Below are 16,831 nucleotides of genomic sequence, written 5' to 3'. Positions count from 1 at the left end.
GAATGTGAGTGAGTGAGTGAGTGAGTGAGTGTGTGTGTGTGTGTGTGTGTGTGTGTGTGGTCAGTCCCTGGGGTCTGTGTGTGTAGGAGTGTGCACGCACGCGCGTTTGTGCGCGCGCGTGAGCGTGCCCCGGTGTGGCGTGGCTGCGGGGTGGGGAGAGGCCGGCCGGCCCCGCCCTCCGCTGCAGGTGGGCCGGGCCCTCGGCGGGGCCGGCAGCGCTCGCTGCTCTTGGCTCGCGGCCGCGCCGGGCTCGCAGGGCTGGGCTCGGGCTGCGGGGCGGCGCCGGGACAGGAAGCGGAAAGCAGCAGTGCGGCGGTGGCGGCGGCGGCGGCGGGGCTCTGCCTGTACCGGAGCCCAGCGCAGGCCGCAGAGCCGGGGCCGCCGTGAGCCGAGACCGCGGGCCGCGGAGCCTGCACGGCCGGCGCGGAGGTGAGTCCCGCGGGAGGCCGGACGCGGCGGGCGGCGCGCAGACCTTCCGCAGGGAGACGCCCCCACCCTGGACCCTGCGAGCTCCTGAGCCCTCCTCCCGCACCCCCACCCCAGACCCAGACCCGGGGTCACCGCCTCCTCCCGCCTCTGGCCCGGAGCCGCCTCCCCTCTTACCGCACCCCGTGTTCTGCTCCCGGGATCCCACTCCTCTGCCATCCCCGCGAGGTGCGCCCCTCCTGCCCCTCGCTCCGCTCCCCGCCGCACCCCGCTTCCTCGGGTCCCGGCATTCCCCCCACGCCTCGGACTCCCCCTTCTTCCCGGCTGCACTTTGGGGTGCGCCCTCGGGGTGCGCGTTCCGGCCGGCAGGGAGTGGCCGAGCGTTCCTGGAGCACCGGGCGGCTGGAGCGGCCGTGCGAGCGGGGGCCGGCAGCCCTGCGCTCCCCGGGAGCCGGGCGCGCACCGTGGTTCCCACCCCGCCGCGCAGCTCGACCCCGTAACCGCCAGCGCCCGGGGGCCGCCCGGCCCTGGGCCAGAAGCCGGCACAGAGCTGGCCTGTGTTCACACCCCGCTGACAAAATTGAGCCGGCCCTGGAGGCCTGGGGGGACGAGTCCGGTTGCGCATCGGAGAGCGCAACAGGCAGGTAGGAGTTTACTTTCAAAAACGCCGGGGTGGAGCAGAGGCGACCGGCAAGTCTGCGCGGAGTGTGCCACTTGGAGAAATCTCACCGCGCCGGGGCAGCCTTCGCCACGGGCAGGACCTCATTTCCTCCTGCAGTCTTTGAACTGCCCCAAGCAGCGCGCCCGGAGAAGTGTGAAGCTTTATAAAAATTTAAACGTGTCGGTGGTGGAGGCAGGAGCGGGGCGGAGCCGCGGCCTGGCCGCCCGGAGATGAGCTAGTGAGACTTGGAGCCGAGAAATCTGTTGCTCAGTTTTCACATCTTCAAACCAGGTATAATGCCCACGCCGCGAAGGTGTTGTGAGTTCGTTTAGCTGCTCGTTAAGAGATGTTAGAGCGCATTATTATGATGATTGTGTGGCTGGCACGTGCATTTTTTGTTAAACCCTTTTGGCGGGGCTGTGGTTGGAAAATGCATGTGTTTTGGACACTTATTCCAAAAGCTAGTAAGCTGTAAAGAATCTGGCATTTTCACTGATATGTTTATAAATTTTATAGGGTTGCTGGAAAATATTATAACTTGTGTCACCAATCAACAATGCTAATTAGCATTCTCCATCCAGTGGGTGGGTTGTTTGATTACACAGCTCCTAGGCTATTTAAGTGAGATGGCAGAAACTGTCTGAATTCAGGGAGACGTAATTAGTCATTTTATGTAACCACTAATTAGAGTTTTTAGAGTTAAATTAAATCAATGTGATATCGTTGGGGCTTTGATTTGTGGGAGGAAACTTTTATTCTACAGTTCAAAGAAATAACACCACAAATCCATGAACATTTAGCATTCCCAAACGTTGCTGTCTCTAAGGATAATTAGGGAAAACATCTTGTGTGAAATTCTCAGAGTGTTGATAGTGTGACTTGGTTATGACTTAATTTGTAAGTAAAATGGGAGAAATAAAATTTATTGTGTTATGTATTTGAGCAACAGGACAAAACCATAAAGGAAAGTTTCTTTACAAGCAGCAATCCCGTGTCATCCTGGTCTGTTGAAGAAACAGCGCTGGGTGAAGAATGGTCTTCTCCTCTCCCTCCCCTTCACAAACACACCCTTTTGTCACCCTAGACTTCAGCCGCATTTGGGGTGCATGGGTCCTTACCACATTGTATCTTAATAGCAGGTTTCCACCTTTGGGCTGTGAGCTCCTTAGGAGCTAGAACTGTTTCAGATTTGTTTCTTTTTTCCTGGACTCCCCACAGTGCTTGGGACACTGAACCTGTGAGTAGGAGTTGAAATTGCAAAATTCTTTGTGGGTTATGTGTGGTTTAGGACAATTGATGATTGTTGCCTACCCTCCTCTGTGTAAATAAACAATTCTGGTAATTGCTACATTGCTATAAATTTTCCTTAGCTAAGAGCACAGGTTCTGGAATTAAACTCTCAGAGTTCAAGCCCTGGCTCCAGCGCTCACCAGGTGTATGACCTTGGTTTCCTTAACTGTAACATGAAATTAATATTTTATCTCCCTTATAAGGCTTGTTTTGAGGATGAAGTGAGACATTGCATGCAAATCACTTAAACAGTGCCTAACACATAGTAAGCACTCAATAACTGTAAGCTATTAGATTATTATCGCTGTCCTCTCTCTGTAAAGTGAACTAGCTGTGGTTAGGAGACTAGCTGTGTATGGGCATGTGATTTGGGCATGGTACTATGCCATTTTCCAGAAGGTGGACAAGACAGGATGAGGTGGACTCGAGGCTGGACCATGTTTCTGCTAGTGGCTTTGGTCTTGCTTGAAGCCTGAGGAATGGTGCATGTGTGCTCTGCTGCTGTCTGTCCCCATCAGTGTCCTTCTGAATCCTGCTTATTGGACAGCGGTCATTGGACCTGGCACCATGAGATTTACAGAGGAGGTAGTACTTGTGAAATCTATTTTTCTGAACCTTAAAAATCTAACGGGACAAGGGGGTCACTTGAAAACAAATATACATCATAGAACCCCAGACGTGTTAACCATTCACAGCTCTCAGACATCAATACCCAGCTGCTGGAGGTGTTTCAGAGGTAATTAATGACTCGAGCCAAGAGCAGTTATTCTGGGAAGCTGAGTTGAAATCATTGGCAAGACAGGTAAAATGAAGTTGACGTTTTCTTTCCTTGAGAATAGTGGCCCAGAATCATTCCTTTATAAGAGCTCTGTTGTAGTGAAAGAATCATTGGGTTTGTCACAAATGCCACAAGCCCTCTGATCCTCACATCAGTGACCTGGATGGTGTTTTATGGTTTATAGACCACAAGTTCCGCAAAATGTTTTGCAGACCTTGCCATTCTTCTCTCCGCCCTCCTGTATAACCCCGAGGTCCTCCAAATAAACCCAGTAAAACACACACAGTTTTCTCTGATCTCTCTGATAATCACTTCCAACCTGGGAACAGTAAAAGGAGGCCTACAAAGAACAGAGTGGAAATCACTAAATTCCTTAGCTACAGTTAATGGTGTTCATTAAAGGTAGACTGGCATAGACCAAAACAATGTACATAAGTTCCATGAAAATGATATGGAATTCTTGTGCCATACAAAGATTTTCTTCCTAACTGAAGGAATTTTACTTTATTGAATCATAATAATGCCCACAGTTGTGAGTGCTTACCATGTGCTAGGCACTGTACTAAATGATTATGAATTATCTCATTTTATACCCACTGTGAGCCTATAAAGTAAGTAAAATATAATTCTGTTCTTATAGTTAGGGAAGCAGGCACCAAAAGGTTAAGTAACTTGATCTGAGGTCACACAGCTGATATGTACCAGAGCCAGGATTTGAACAGTGCTAGTCTAGCTCCAAAACCTCTGTTCGTTGCTTCTCCTCTGTAGAAGAAAAGATGACTCTAAACAGAGTTATTTAAATTGTCATTTTCCCTTTGAGTACCATATAATTAAAAATAGATGCCTTGAGAAAAATGTTAGCTTCAAAACAATAATAATAATAAACTCTTTAGAATTATATGTATGATAAAAATCAAATAGAGTAATTGTACATAGTATAGATAAACACAGTGGCACCAGAAACTTCTTTGCCTTGGAAATACATCCACGGCAGAAGAAGTGGAATGGCTCTTTAAGTTCAGTGTGTGTCTCTGTAGCCTTTGCAAGGTAACGCTCCAAACCAGAGTTCACTTAATTACTTAATAGCTCTAGGCAGAGCTGTTGACTTTTTTATAATTTCCTTTTCGTGAAGGTTGGCTTATGTTTACCACTGTCATTACCGTAACATATTATTTCCCTCATGATTTTTCTGAACACCACTTTTTTCTTTTAAGTGGTAGTCAGGTATATTTTATGTGAGTGAATGTGACTTGAGGGGAAGATTCCCTTTGAGGCCACTGGTCTTTGCTTTGCTTTTAATAAAGGGTGATGAAGGAGGTTCTCTCTGACATTTTTGCCTGGAAATTACAGAATTCAAGATGCTGCCCCTCCATCACCTGTGCCCTGTGCACCTGTCTCAACACTGCCCTCCTGGCCTTCCTGAGATGTGGTTCGACGAGCTCCAACCCTGTCCCGGTGTTAGCCTCCATCTCCCACCCAGGCAGTGCCTGTAGCTCTAAGGGATAAAGGATAGGGGGCCAGTAGGTGGGGGGCAGCTGGTCAGGGTGTTCTCGGGCAGCGGATGAAAGAGACTGCTGCCAGTTTTTACCTGGTGCATCTGGAATACCAGCTGAGCGTGACTTGTGCGAGCCACAGGGCAGCTCCACTCCTGGTGGTTCTGACATCACTGCTGAATCTAATTTGCTGCCTCCTTTTCCTTTCCTACAAAACTGAGGATTTGGATAGACAGTCTCTAAAGTTTCTTCCACGCTGAACCTCTGGCCTCCACGTCCTGAGGTCTGCCACAAAAACCCTTGTTGTAGGAGCTGGAGGGGCAGTAGAGAAGGTGGTCCTTGCCCTCGTGGGGCTTACTGTCTGTACAGGAGCCAGACAGTCAGTAATCACACAATAAATGTGATACAAGGGGAGAGCACAGGGTACCGTGAAGGGCCTGATGGAGATGGGAGGATCAGGAAAGGCCTCTGAAAAGACGCAGTAGCTAAGTTGAGAGGGATGAGTAGGAATTGGGGCAAAACGGGCGTGTAAAGAGTGACTACCAGCTGATATATGGGCTCTGCCAGGGGCTGCAACCCCAAGGCTGCACAGAGCCTGGTGCCTTAGAGGACCTGGAGCTGGAGAAGGAGAATGGAGCCAGAGAGGTGGCAGGGCCTTGCAGACCAAATAAAAGAGTCTGTGTCTTACTCGAAGTGCACTGGGACACCATGGAAGAGTGTTAGGTAGGGAAGTGACGTCCACATGATGACTTGAAAGATCACTCTGGCTGCTGGCCAGCCAGGGCCAAGCATGGTGTGGGTCATGTCAGGGGTCAGTATGATGAGGCACAGTTCCAGATTCCAGGATCCACATTCACACCTTATGTGACTCTGTCTCATTCACGCCAGTGCAGCAGCCTATCAGTTTATTACCCAGGGAACCTGATTCTTTTCATTACTTTATTATCTTCCTGATAAGGCATCCCTCTGACCTCATCTGAGTTCTGCTAATTTCTTGTGCGTACAAGGGAACGATCTCATAAATATATCATTGTAGCGATAAGCTTCAGGATATGTTTTCTGTTGACTCTATCGAAGCGCTTGCGTTGGCTTTTAAAATGTGTTCACTCTGGATTTTGTCACTTTGCCTCGTTTCTTTTTCTTAATCCCCATTCAGATTTCGGGCAAGAGTTGATAGTTGTGATAGGAACAGTATGACTTAGAAGAAGGGGCCCGAGCTCTTTGAGGACTGGATTCATGAGGAAACCTGCAGGCTTTGTAGGAATTTAGCCCTGCGTCCACAGAGCCTGGAGGAGGTTGAGAACCAGGAGAGTGAGGGGAGGGTCCCGGAGGACAAAAGGCATTTAGTGACAGTAGGGTGTGTGGGATGAGGTGGGGCGAGAGTATTGAAAATGGCACAGGGCTGGATCTATAGGCTCGATAGGATGATTGTATTGCCCTGGTGGAGGAAACAGGCAAGAGCAGGCCAGGGCACCAGAGAGCGAGTTGTAGGGGGATGATAATCCCACTCAGGTGCAAGAGGCATCTGAGTGGGAACTTGCACCGGGGATTTCTTCTCTCAGTGAGTGTTTGTTGGGTACCTGTTATGTTCAGCATATCTTGGGGGGAGGTAAACAATAATAGCTTCTGTCTCCAAGGAGCTTATGCTAGAGTAAGTCCATGGATGGAGAAGAATATGGGTGAGTTTTGAGTCTTCAGGGATAGCTTGATGGGGAGAGGGAGGGCGTGTTGACGTGGTGGCATCAGCACCATCAGATTGGAGGATGACCAGCAGCCGAGAATAAGGACAGGCAGTGTGCCGTGTCACTGCTGTGCCCCTAGCAGTGCTTAGCAGGGTCTCTCGTAGCTGCTGACTAAATAATGCAGGTGGATGAATGGGTAAATGGGATAAGAAGGTCTAGGGCACAGAGGACAAGATGTGATGTTTGGATTTGGCTCATAGCAATCTCTGGCCAACTTAGAGCTGTCATTGGAGTGTTAAGGATGGAGGATGGCGTGACAATCGAGAGGGAGGGAGTGGCAGCATACAGACCACCTTTGATAGGTATAGGCAGGAACTGTGGGAGAGAAACGGGACAAGGGCGCTGGCAGAGTTAAGTAGAGCCTTTCCCCAAAGGGCACCTAGGAGCCCATGCTTTCCTTTGAGGGACATGCCTGGAGTTGCCTTAATGGACGGCCGGAGGTTTTAATGAGGACAGAGAATGACGTCCTCTTGCAGAGGAGGGGAATGAAACTTGGGTCACCACGTGCCAGAGGCTTGACGTAGGGCGTCTAGTTTAATGCCCCCAGCAAGCCTAGGAAGAGATCACATTGAATGGCCTCGTTTTACAGGGGAGAAACGGAAGCTCCGAGAGCTAAGCGTCTGCCTCGCAGTGTCATGACCAGGAAGCGTGAATAGGATCAGCCCAGCTCAGTGGGCCCTGGGCCGCCCGCCTCGGAGACACCCCAGCAGCATTTAGCCAGAATGAGCTAGAAGTTGGGCTGGAAAGGGGAATCAAGAGTTATGGGTTGGAGGGCAGAAAAAGGTGTAGGAGTTGTGGAGGGTTAATTCTGAATGTAGAAGAGGGCAGTGGGGTTTCTGGGCCAAGCAGCTGGGCGTTAGAATCTACAGGTCAGCAGGGAGCTGAGTGAAGGGCCTTCGGGGAATGAGGCTCGGTCCGCGGCAGGCCTGAGAGTCTTGGCTCACCTCCTGATGTTGGTGTCTGCCAGGTATGGAGCAGATGAAAAAACAGCAAAGCCCGGAGCAGAAAGGAAGTGAGACTCCAAGGTGCTGACAGCTCATTGAAATTGCAGGTGAAAATGGCGGGAGGCAGAGTAGGGAGGCAAAAAAGATGAGCGGGCTCTTGAAGTCCTCTGGGAAAGAGGAAGTGGTCCAAGAGCAAAACTAACGTTTTTTTAAAAAAACTGCTACGTTTGTTTTCACATTTAATCTTTATGCTAACCCCTCAAAATAGGCTGCCTTATTTCCATTTTACGGGTGAGGAAACCTAAAGCTCCAAGGGGAAGCTGCCTGGCTTGGTGCATAGCTGGTTAGTCAGCCCTGGCCTGAGATGCGAGTGGTCCCGTCTGCCTGCAGGTGAGCTCGGGTGGGAAGAGAGCACAGGCACCAGCTCAGGGCTGCTCCTGTCTGAGTGTTTCTCTTACTGAGAGAGACAGGGAGGGTGTCGGGTTTTGGAACCGGTTGGGAGTGCTGAGAGCCACAGCTTCCATTTACCCAGCGCACCTGGAGCCGGTGCCGGGGCGCCCACAGTTGTAGCTTATTTGTTCCTCACAGCTGTTATTCGCGTTTTATAGATGCAGGCTCAGAGAGGTTTATCCATCGACTGAGGTCACATAGCTAAGAAGCGAGGAAAGCCTGGGATTGGAGCCCCGCTCCAGATGCTGTATCTGCTTACATCTTCAGATCAGCCCTCCTGTAAGGACGCTGGCTAGTTGATTTATCCCAGCTTGACAGATGAGGAAACTGAGGCTCAAGAAGTGAAGGGGCTTATCCCAGGTTGTACTAGACAGTGAGGAGCTCTGGCTGGAACCCAGGTCTCCCCACTCCTCTCTTTGGGCTCTTGATGGCAGAGGAGGAATGAAATGAGGAGCCACCACCTCCAGGACAAGGGAGGCTGGCCCTGGGCCGCAGACCACGGAAGTGAAGGGCCTCACTTCTGGGCAGAATGAACGGTAAGGGCGAACACGTCCCTAGCGGTACTTGAGGCTCTTGAGGCTCGGGCTGTGTAGGTGTGTTGTGGCTCGCAGGCTGGCGACTCCCTGCAGACGTGCAGGTGGTTGCTGGGGTCGGAGAGCTGGCCTCCTCCGTAGAGGTAGGGACGGCATTTGCAGCTCTTTTGTTTTTTCTTCACACTTATCTCACTGCTCTGTTTGCAGTTTCAGCTTCCAGGGCCTCTGGAAGGAGGAGCCCGTTGGGCGGAGACCAACACTGGGGTGAGGGGTGCAGAGAGACGGAACTTGTGGATCTCAGTTTTCTAGAAGTTAAGGTTTAGCATGTGGCGCTCAGGAATGTACTTGGAAATGTTCCCAACTCATTTTTATTGCAAAGCAGTGTCTAATGAAAATGTGGGAAAAGACCCAGGAACCGACAACTAATAAATCACCTGCTTTCATTTTCTGATGTTCCTCTTAATCCTTGTCCTTATGTAACGATTTTATATGATTGTAACTGTAATGGTGATTCACTGTGTATCTACAATCCTATAGCCTGCTTTTTTAAATTTACCATTATATCATAAAAATTTCCACTCTTTGTAATTATCATTTTAAACAGCTATGTGATACTTCTTTAGGTGAATGAACTATGTTTTCCTTACCTTTTCCTCTGTTTTTTGGGCATTTAGATTGTTTCTAGCTTTTTACTCTTATAGACAATGGGGTAATGATAGTTTTTCTTTAAAAAAGAAATTAGTTCTCTAACGTAAATTAGTTTAGATTTTGGATTCCTGGATTAAAGAGACTGAGAACTTTTTTTTAATTGGCTCTCGGAAACTATGAGCAAATCCATTAAAAGCTACTTCCCTGGGTATTGTTTTTGTAACCAGCAAACTGGCAGTGGGGGCTGGGCACCATGTCTAGGGCAGTGGGTGTGGGAAGCCGCTTCCTCCAGCCTGAAGCCATGCGAGGAGGCTGTGTCCAGGAAATGGCCAAGGGCCAGGTCTCTCCCACCTCCGGTTTTTCCACTGCTGTGGTCCAGGTTGGGCTTGCCTGGCACCTGCCTGTCTCCCTCCCAGACACCTGGGCAAGCTTGTTGCTGCGTGAGTGGAGCATTTAGTGCTCAGATGCTTGGCCCTGGCTCACTTGTCCATAGGCGAAACCCCAGAGAGGAGGCACCTGCTGTCATTTGACTTCCAGCCCCTTTAGGTTGGCTTAGAAGGTTGACGTCTTTTTTTTTTTCCCCCTTTTCCCAGAATTTGTTCCTGTTGAAGAGTGGCTCCTTGATTCCCAGACCCTTTGAGGTTTTAGGAGTCTATAGGTGAAATTCTCTACCTCTAAGGAGAAACAGCCCCTGCTCCTTCATCAAGAGCAAGCTCTCCATTGCTATGGATACCGAATCCACATATTCTGGATATTCTTACTATTCAAGTCATTCGAAAAAATCGCACAGACAAGGGTATGTAAGCTATTGATTGTTCCACTTTTCCTTCTGGGGAAACTTGCAGGTGGGTCGAGCTTTCTGGACTCACTTTTCAAACGGTGACTCTGGGTGGCAGGGTTGTTGACACTGGAGGTTCAGTCCACTGGTGAGAAGCTGAGCTTGAAGAGCATTTAACATGCGTTGGGAGTAACTACACCACCAATTTACATTTTATAGCTGCCATTACAGTTGATGACCTTAATTTCTGGCAATTGATTTTAAAGTTTCTCCCTGCAGTGGAAATGGTTTTCATTTCTAAGTACTTCTCGTAGATGACAGTTCTCCCAAAGCTTTACCAAGAAGGTAAATGAAAGTTTAAAAAAAAGTCTTAATTTGTAGCTTTTCACCCAAAGCTGCTGACTCACTGTCCATTATGCATTTGCCCTGAGGCTTATATACTGCAGTGGTGGGATTGGCCTGGCACCTTATTTCTCTCTGACTGGTCAGTCTTCCCAGGGAACAAGCCTGGGTTTTGAAAATGCTGTCCTAGATGATGGGGGCCAAATCCCCCCTCCTCTGTGCAAAATGAACAGGTCTGCACTGGTATGCGTGGGGCCTGCTGTGTTACAGACCTGCAGAATGTTTGGTGAGCGAAGGAATGAGGGGATGAATAAATGAAGACGTGGTACTGTACTGGTGAAGAATGCAGGTGCTGAAATTGCAGTGCTCTACTTACTTAGACCCCTCATCTGTGAAATGAGTGTGGCAATACCCCCCTTACAGGGCTGATGAGAGGATTGGATGAGATCATGCAGGTAAAGCATTAACATAGCACATAGTAGGAGGTCACTAACCAGTGGCTGTATTCATTCTGTTAATGGCTTGGCATTTCAGCACCACATTCAAGGCCCCAACTGGCCACAGCCCAAACGCCCACCTGTGGTCACAGCCCTGCGTAGGCTGGGAATGGTGATTGTCGTGGTGTTTCCCTGACTGAGCAGTTCCTCCTGCAAGCAACTGAAGGCAGAGTGGGATTTTGTTTTGTCAAAACAGCAATAAGATATATGTATCTAATTGACTTATGTATTTGTGAGCCCATGTGGGTGTATACACACGGAAAGAGGTCTGGAAGGATATTCTCCAGGCTGCTGGGAGTGGTCATCCACCCGGAGGGGGCTGGATGCAAGATGGTGACTGACGGGAACTTGCATTCATGCTTTATCTCTCTGTACCCGTTCAGTCTTTTACAGGTGTGTATTTTGTAAATAAAAATATGAATTGAGTAAAACAGTGTAAAAGAAAGGTTTTCAAAGATTGTTTAATGACATGAGAAAATGTTCATGAGGCTGTTATAAAAAACAAGAGTCAAAACTTTGTACATAATAATAGTTATATATTCTTGTGATAAGATGAATGTTAGTTAATGTATTGACCAGGGTTGTCTCTAAGTATAGGATTATTAGGATTATGGGTGTTTTTTTTTTAAACTTTCATTATTTTCTAGGTTTTCATGTATTGCTCTTATATTCATAAAAATTTAGGGAAAAGATGTAAAGAGCTTGTGCTGCAGCCCACGCAAGCCTTTGTAGTCAGCATGGGAAACAGAAGGGAGTGTTGCTGAGTGAGGCTGAAAGTAACACACCAGAGCCCAGGTCCTGAGCAAGTCAGAAACCCTCAGGAGATAAAAATTTAATCACAAATTTCAACCAGTGGATAAACATATCAGATTAATTATAAAATACCAGAAACAGCTGTTTTAAAATACAAAGTCTTTGGACCTAATTGGAAAGAGCAATTCCCTTGTCAGTGTGCCAAGCTTCCCTTTTCTACACCACAATGATGGAAGTAGGAATTTGGGGTTCTCTGGGTGCTTGGAGATGAACAGAGGAGGCTGCCTTGCAGTATTCTGAGTAGAAACCATCTCTGGCCTCCTTTATCTACACTTGTGTCCCAACTGTCACCTTTCAGCGCCCATGCTCTGCTCTGCTGTTTCCCCAGCCCTCTTGGGACCTCCAGAAATCGATACTGCAGTGCTCTTGTGGTCACTTTAAGAGACTATAACTTTCAATTAAAAGAGCGTGCAGACCTCTCAGTGCCTTTTTGGACCCATGTGGAAAGTACTTGGCAAATGATAATACAAGCTGAGACTTTTAATAAATTAGTCAAGGAATGTTACTGCATGCCTCCTCAGAAAAGCTCTGGGTGAGGGGATGACCATTAGAGATTTATGGGTGCACTCCATGGCTTCTTTAGAAAAAACACACCCACACATGGTGAAGTCTCTGACTGAGGGCACTGTAGGGCGTAGTAACTGTGGGGCAGTGGTCGTCATCTGTAGATAGTATGTGCCAGGGAGTACTTAGTCAGGCCATAAAGAGTCTTAGGCAGTAATAGTACCCACAGGCGTGTGAGCGGGCCCTGGACCCAGCCAAAGGCATTGTCTCACCCAGGAGTGCCCCTGTGAAGGCTGCTCTGCTCAGTGATTTGTCGGGAATTTGAATAGAAAGAGTAGGAAAGGAGAGGGACCTTGTTGTTTGGTAATTTTAGTAGAACTCTTACTCAGAGAGGAGTAATGAAGTGCACCGAATTTGATATGCCTGAAGCCACTGTTATCATCTTTGGAGGACTGGGTGCGTTCCAAGCAGGTGACAAGTGATTCTTTTCCAACAAAGAGGTGAGGGGCCTGGTTTTGTGATGCCTGCTGCCTCCAGAGGGTGTCCAGTTAACTTGCTGGGAAAATGGTGCAGACCCCAGCCGACCTCGCCTAACCTTTGGGTTTGGAGCACCAGTCCCCTGAGTTAAATACATAGCTGCCAGTGATGTAAATGACCACTTGGAGAGTGCCTGCGAGGACCCCGTCATTATCCTGCATCCTCACAGCAGTCCTAGAACTGTGGGAGGGAGTCCTCTACAGATGATGAAACTGAGGCACAGACAGGCAATGTTATTTGCCTGAAGTTGCAAGGTTAGTAGGTGCCCTCGGCAGGTTTCAGGCCCAACTTGTTGGTCCTTTGGAAGCCCATGCTTTTTCCCCTGCGCTGTGCTGGATGGAGAGTAGCAGGAGTTACTGGTAGGGGGAAAAAAAAGAGAAATGAAGGGTAACTCATGTGACTGATGTGCTAAAATGCATTGTCCAGAAGAGGGCTGCCTGAGCGGTGGGGGAATTGGTGCTTTTGTTCTGAGGCTGCTTTAGGGTCGGTTTGCCCTCTGCCCAGCCCTCCCACCCGGGTCGGTGCCGAGAGGAAGCAGCCAGCCAGGCCCCGGCAGTGAGCAAGAGAAAGCACAGGTAGTGGGTGGTGGTAGAGAAGGAAAGGGAGGAGTAACCGGTGGGGCCGGCTTTCCCTAAATAGAAATAGAGAAACAACAGAAACAGAGCTCAATAATCTTCCCAGGAAGTGCCGACTGCAAGTGGGAACGGTGTGGGAATTGACGGGGATTCTGGCTGGAGCAAGAGGGGCTTTACAGCAGCCCCCCAGGGCTCAGTTCTAGAATCGCCTAAATAGACACGTTTACAAACACACGTGCGGGTGCAGACACATGCCTGGGCCTCCTACGTGCTATTGCTTGCTTCCCCCCCCCCCGCCATGCACACACGCACAAATATACTTGTCTTTACTCATATGGGCAGAGGTTGTGTGGAGACAGACTGAGATTCCTGTGGCTGACACACCTGCCCAGCAAAGGCACACAGGTGATCCAGACCAGCCCACTTAGGCAGAGTTGGAGAAACACCAATGTGTGCATGTGTTTGTAAGACCCCTTTCAGTGGTTGGGTAGCCTTACTCCCCTGGGCTCCTACTTCCGTTCTTTTGAACACCATGAACTGATTGTCTTCCCCACAGGGGAGCCCTCTCCCAGAGGGCACTCGGTGTGTCCTTGGAGTCGCAGCATTTGGAGCTGTGGGGTGAACATTTGGTACCTGCTGCAGAGAAGCGGCCATACTGTGGCTCGTAGCTGTGCAAACTGGAAGGGGCACCGGATGGCAGGATTTTTGTTGAACTTCTCTATTTACTACTGGCTCAGAGCCCTTCCTGGAGCAGTAATTCAGGACCGGTGTTTTTTATAAAAGCTGTGTGACAGGTCTCACTCCCTTGACATCAAGGACCAGCACAATGTGCAGCCCACATTGAGTTGATGGGCCGAGCTTTATATCCGCCCCCCCCCATTCAACAGTGTGTGGAAGGCTCTTGGCATCCCTCTGTCTGATGCATGTTGTCGTGAGCCTTTCTCCCAGCCTCAGCCACTTAATGCTATTTTAATAAAGAAGCCCCTGTACATTGCAACATTGTGCAGCTGAGCATTACACTTGTGGCTCACATTATTGAGAGTATTTCACAAGTAGGCTGACTCGTGAGCAGTCACTCCAACAACCTCCTCCCCCAGGAACAATTGGGTGGGAGAGCCTTGAGAGAAATTTCCTGGAGCGTTATGTGTGTGTCCTAATCACCTGGGGTGCTGGTGAAAAATGCAGATGGCTGTTGTCTCCCTTCCAGACAAATACTCTGCGGGTGGGGCCCGCGAATCTATGCTTAAATCTGCACCCCGGGTGGTTTCTCTGCAACTCAGGTTTGACAAGCACTGGTTTAGGGTTTCTGGCTCTGAGGGATGAGAAACCTTCTTGGGGTTATCAGATAATAGGCTCTTATCTAGTTTACCTCAGATGTTACCAGGGGAATTGTTAGACTATCGCTTCTCCTTTGGGTGCTGTTGGGCCCTTTAAGAGCCAGGCTGGGTGGAGTGGAGGTCGGGGTGATGACTGGGCCTAGAGAGGCTGCTTCCAGCCCTGGGTGGCTCCCCACCTGTTTTCTGTCTCGCTAGTGTCTAGGCTCTAGGAATTGGCACTCAGTGAAAGAATGTTGATTTCCAGGGGAATCTGTGCTGTCGCAGGAGTTGACCGGTGGGACTGGTGAATAGATGGATGGGTTAGGGGAGCACGTGACTTGGCTGACAGCAGAGGGAATGGTGGATGTGAGAGCAGTTGGGAACATGGAAACAGTAAGATAGAAGAGGAGGCTTCTCGGTCTGGCCGACGGGGGGCCCTGGGGAGCAGTGGTTCTAGACTTAGTCTAAACAATTCATTCTCAGGACTGACCAGGCATGTGGGAAATATCTCCCAAACTGTTTATTGTTTCTCACAGTGAGTTCTTTTGAAGTGATTGTCTTTGGCAGCCCAGAGAGCTGGGCACACAGCTTTGTGCTATCCAAGGTCACAGTCTAGTCATGACTCCCAGCAGGAGCTGCAAAGGCAAATCTCATAGCTCTAGTAGTTCAAGTGGAGGGTGTGAGGGTGACATCAGGAATATTTATGCTACTGAATCTTCCTGTTGCTCTTCAGATCAGTACAGCAGAGTGGGTACAAATGAGGCAACGGGAACAGACCTGGGTTCAGATCCTGCTCTGCCACTTACTATGACTTTGGGAAGTCACTTAACCTCTGTGAGCCTCAGTTTCCTTGTCTATAAAATGGGGACAATAACATGGCCTCATGGGGTTATTGTCAGGATTGAAGGAAGTTAACATGATAAAGCACTTAGTAACGTGCTCAGTCGTTGGGGTGAGGAGTGGAGTGAGCGGCATTGGTGGATACATCTCTGGGTAAACAAACAAATTCTCCCTGCTGTTTCCCTAACTGCCTGGTTAAAACAAAACACCCGAATTGACCACAACACGTCTGTTTCTAGGCTCTAATTTAGCAATAGGTTGTAATGATAAGTTATGCTTTGGGGCAGTGGGAGCCTCCCTGCTCTTTGAAGGAATTAACCAGTGCTTATCCTACGGAGGTATTGATAAGGTAGAAGTTGGACCGCAGGAAGTCTGCATGTGGTTTTGTTAGCTAAGTAGTAGGTTAATAGGAGATGTGCTGTGGAGGGAAAGGTGTTCGATTGTGTGTTAACAGTTCCCTTTCCATCTCTTTCTCCAAGGTACACATACTCTGCTTCACAAAGTCAAGTCACCGCTCTTTGCCCTTGGCTAATAGAAATAGCAATAATATCTACTGCGTATTGAGCACTCACTTCACTCCCCTGTACTGAGCACTGCATGCATTATCTGTGGTATTATCATTATCCCCATCTCATAGATGAGGAAATTGAGGTTTTCAGAGGTTGAATAACTGGTGTAAGGTCAAACATCTAGCAAGGGCAGAGTTGAGTTCTGTTTGTCCCCAGAGTCTGTGTGCAATACTTCTGTCCTGCCTGGGAGACCTTGGGAAGAAGGGCAAGTGGTTGAAGGAAGGAGGACTGATGTCAAGGCAGCCTGTGGGAGAGGAGGTTGAGGGAACTTATTCTTGGCCCCTGAGGGGCTCCTTTGGTGGGGGCTCCTGCATTGACTGTTCACAGTTGGCGGCAGGAGCGCCAGTTTCCATAGGTGGTGAATGCCCAGGTTGTGACCTCTGGACTTTGCGCAGTGATTTGCAAGATTGACTCACGGCAGGGTGCTTTCACAGGCATCCTGGAAGACCACCCAGTTCGTCTTGGGTAAAATGATGCAGCAACCTGCTTTCCTTCGGAGGCCTGAAAACACACACACACGCACATGCATGCGTGCACACACACACACACACACACACACACATACACACCAGCCACATACCACACACCACACATACACACATACACAGACACTTGTGCATTCACCTCTTGGTGACATTTGTCCTAGCTTTTGTCTGTTTCTGTGGGTGTCTTTGAGTTCAGCTAGAACCTATGGGAATGAGTTTTAGTTTTGAATTTATAAGAATGAGAAGTAAATGATTCTCTGTACTGGTTTAGAATTTCCTTTCTTCTCTTCTTGTCCAAAGGTGTAAGGTGACAGTGTGTCCCAGATTTTTTTGGACACACCAGAGCTTAACTATTTTGCAGTGTTGTCCCAATAAAAATGTCCTATAAATAAATTTAGGCTAATTATAATCAAATCAAGTCAGTAATTTTACAATAAAATATGCCTTAGCTAGAGAAATTCTAAAATTCACAATTTTAGGCTTTGAAAAGATATGATCAATGTTGATAGAGGAGGAGAGACAGTCTTTATTTTAGGTCTTGGAATGGCGGAAAAAATAATACTAAGGGAGTAAAGGCCAGCTTACTCTTTGCAGGAGGGTGGCGATGGGT

At 48.8% G+C, this 16,831-nt stretch overlaps 1 protein-coding gene across 8 annotated transcripts in view; it reads left to right on the top strand.

Annotated features, from left to right (window-relative positions):
* Nucleotides 1-329: 329 nt before the first annotated feature.
* VANGL1 (VANGL planar cell polarity protein 1) overlaps nt 330-16,831 on the top strand; it is a 48,296-nt gene continuing 31,794 nt past the window's right edge. The window contains exons 1-5 of one of the 8 annotated variants that reach the window (XM_087444923.1): nt 528-1,378; nt 7,358-7,441; nt 7,603-7,724; nt 8,219-8,320; nt 9,559-9,761. In XM_087444923.1, the coding sequence (XP_087301049.1) occupies nt 9,691-9,761 (71 nt within the window). In that variant the 5' untranslated portion in view covers nt 528-1,378; nt 7,358-7,441; nt 7,603-7,724; nt 8,219-8,320; nt 9,559-9,690. Of the gene's footprint in view, nt 430-527; nt 1,379-6,052; nt 7,442-7,602; nt 7,725-7,748; nt 8,321-9,558; nt 9,762-16,831 lie in introns of those variants that run through there. The other 7 variants (XM_087444931.1, XM_087444921.1, XM_087444954.1 and 4 more) reach the window with 7 other exon arrangements.

This window comes from Ceratotherium simum, chromosome 2 (genome assembly GCF_057802395.1).
Source record: "Ceratotherium simum simum isolate JZ-2026a chromosome 2, ASM5780239v1, whole genome shotgun sequence".
NCBI lineage: Eukaryota > Metazoa > Chordata > Mammalia > Perissodactyla > Rhinocerotidae > Ceratotherium > Ceratotherium simum.
Note: the sequence above shows the minus strand (reverse complement) of the source record. Positions and strands in the feature narration are given on the sequence as shown.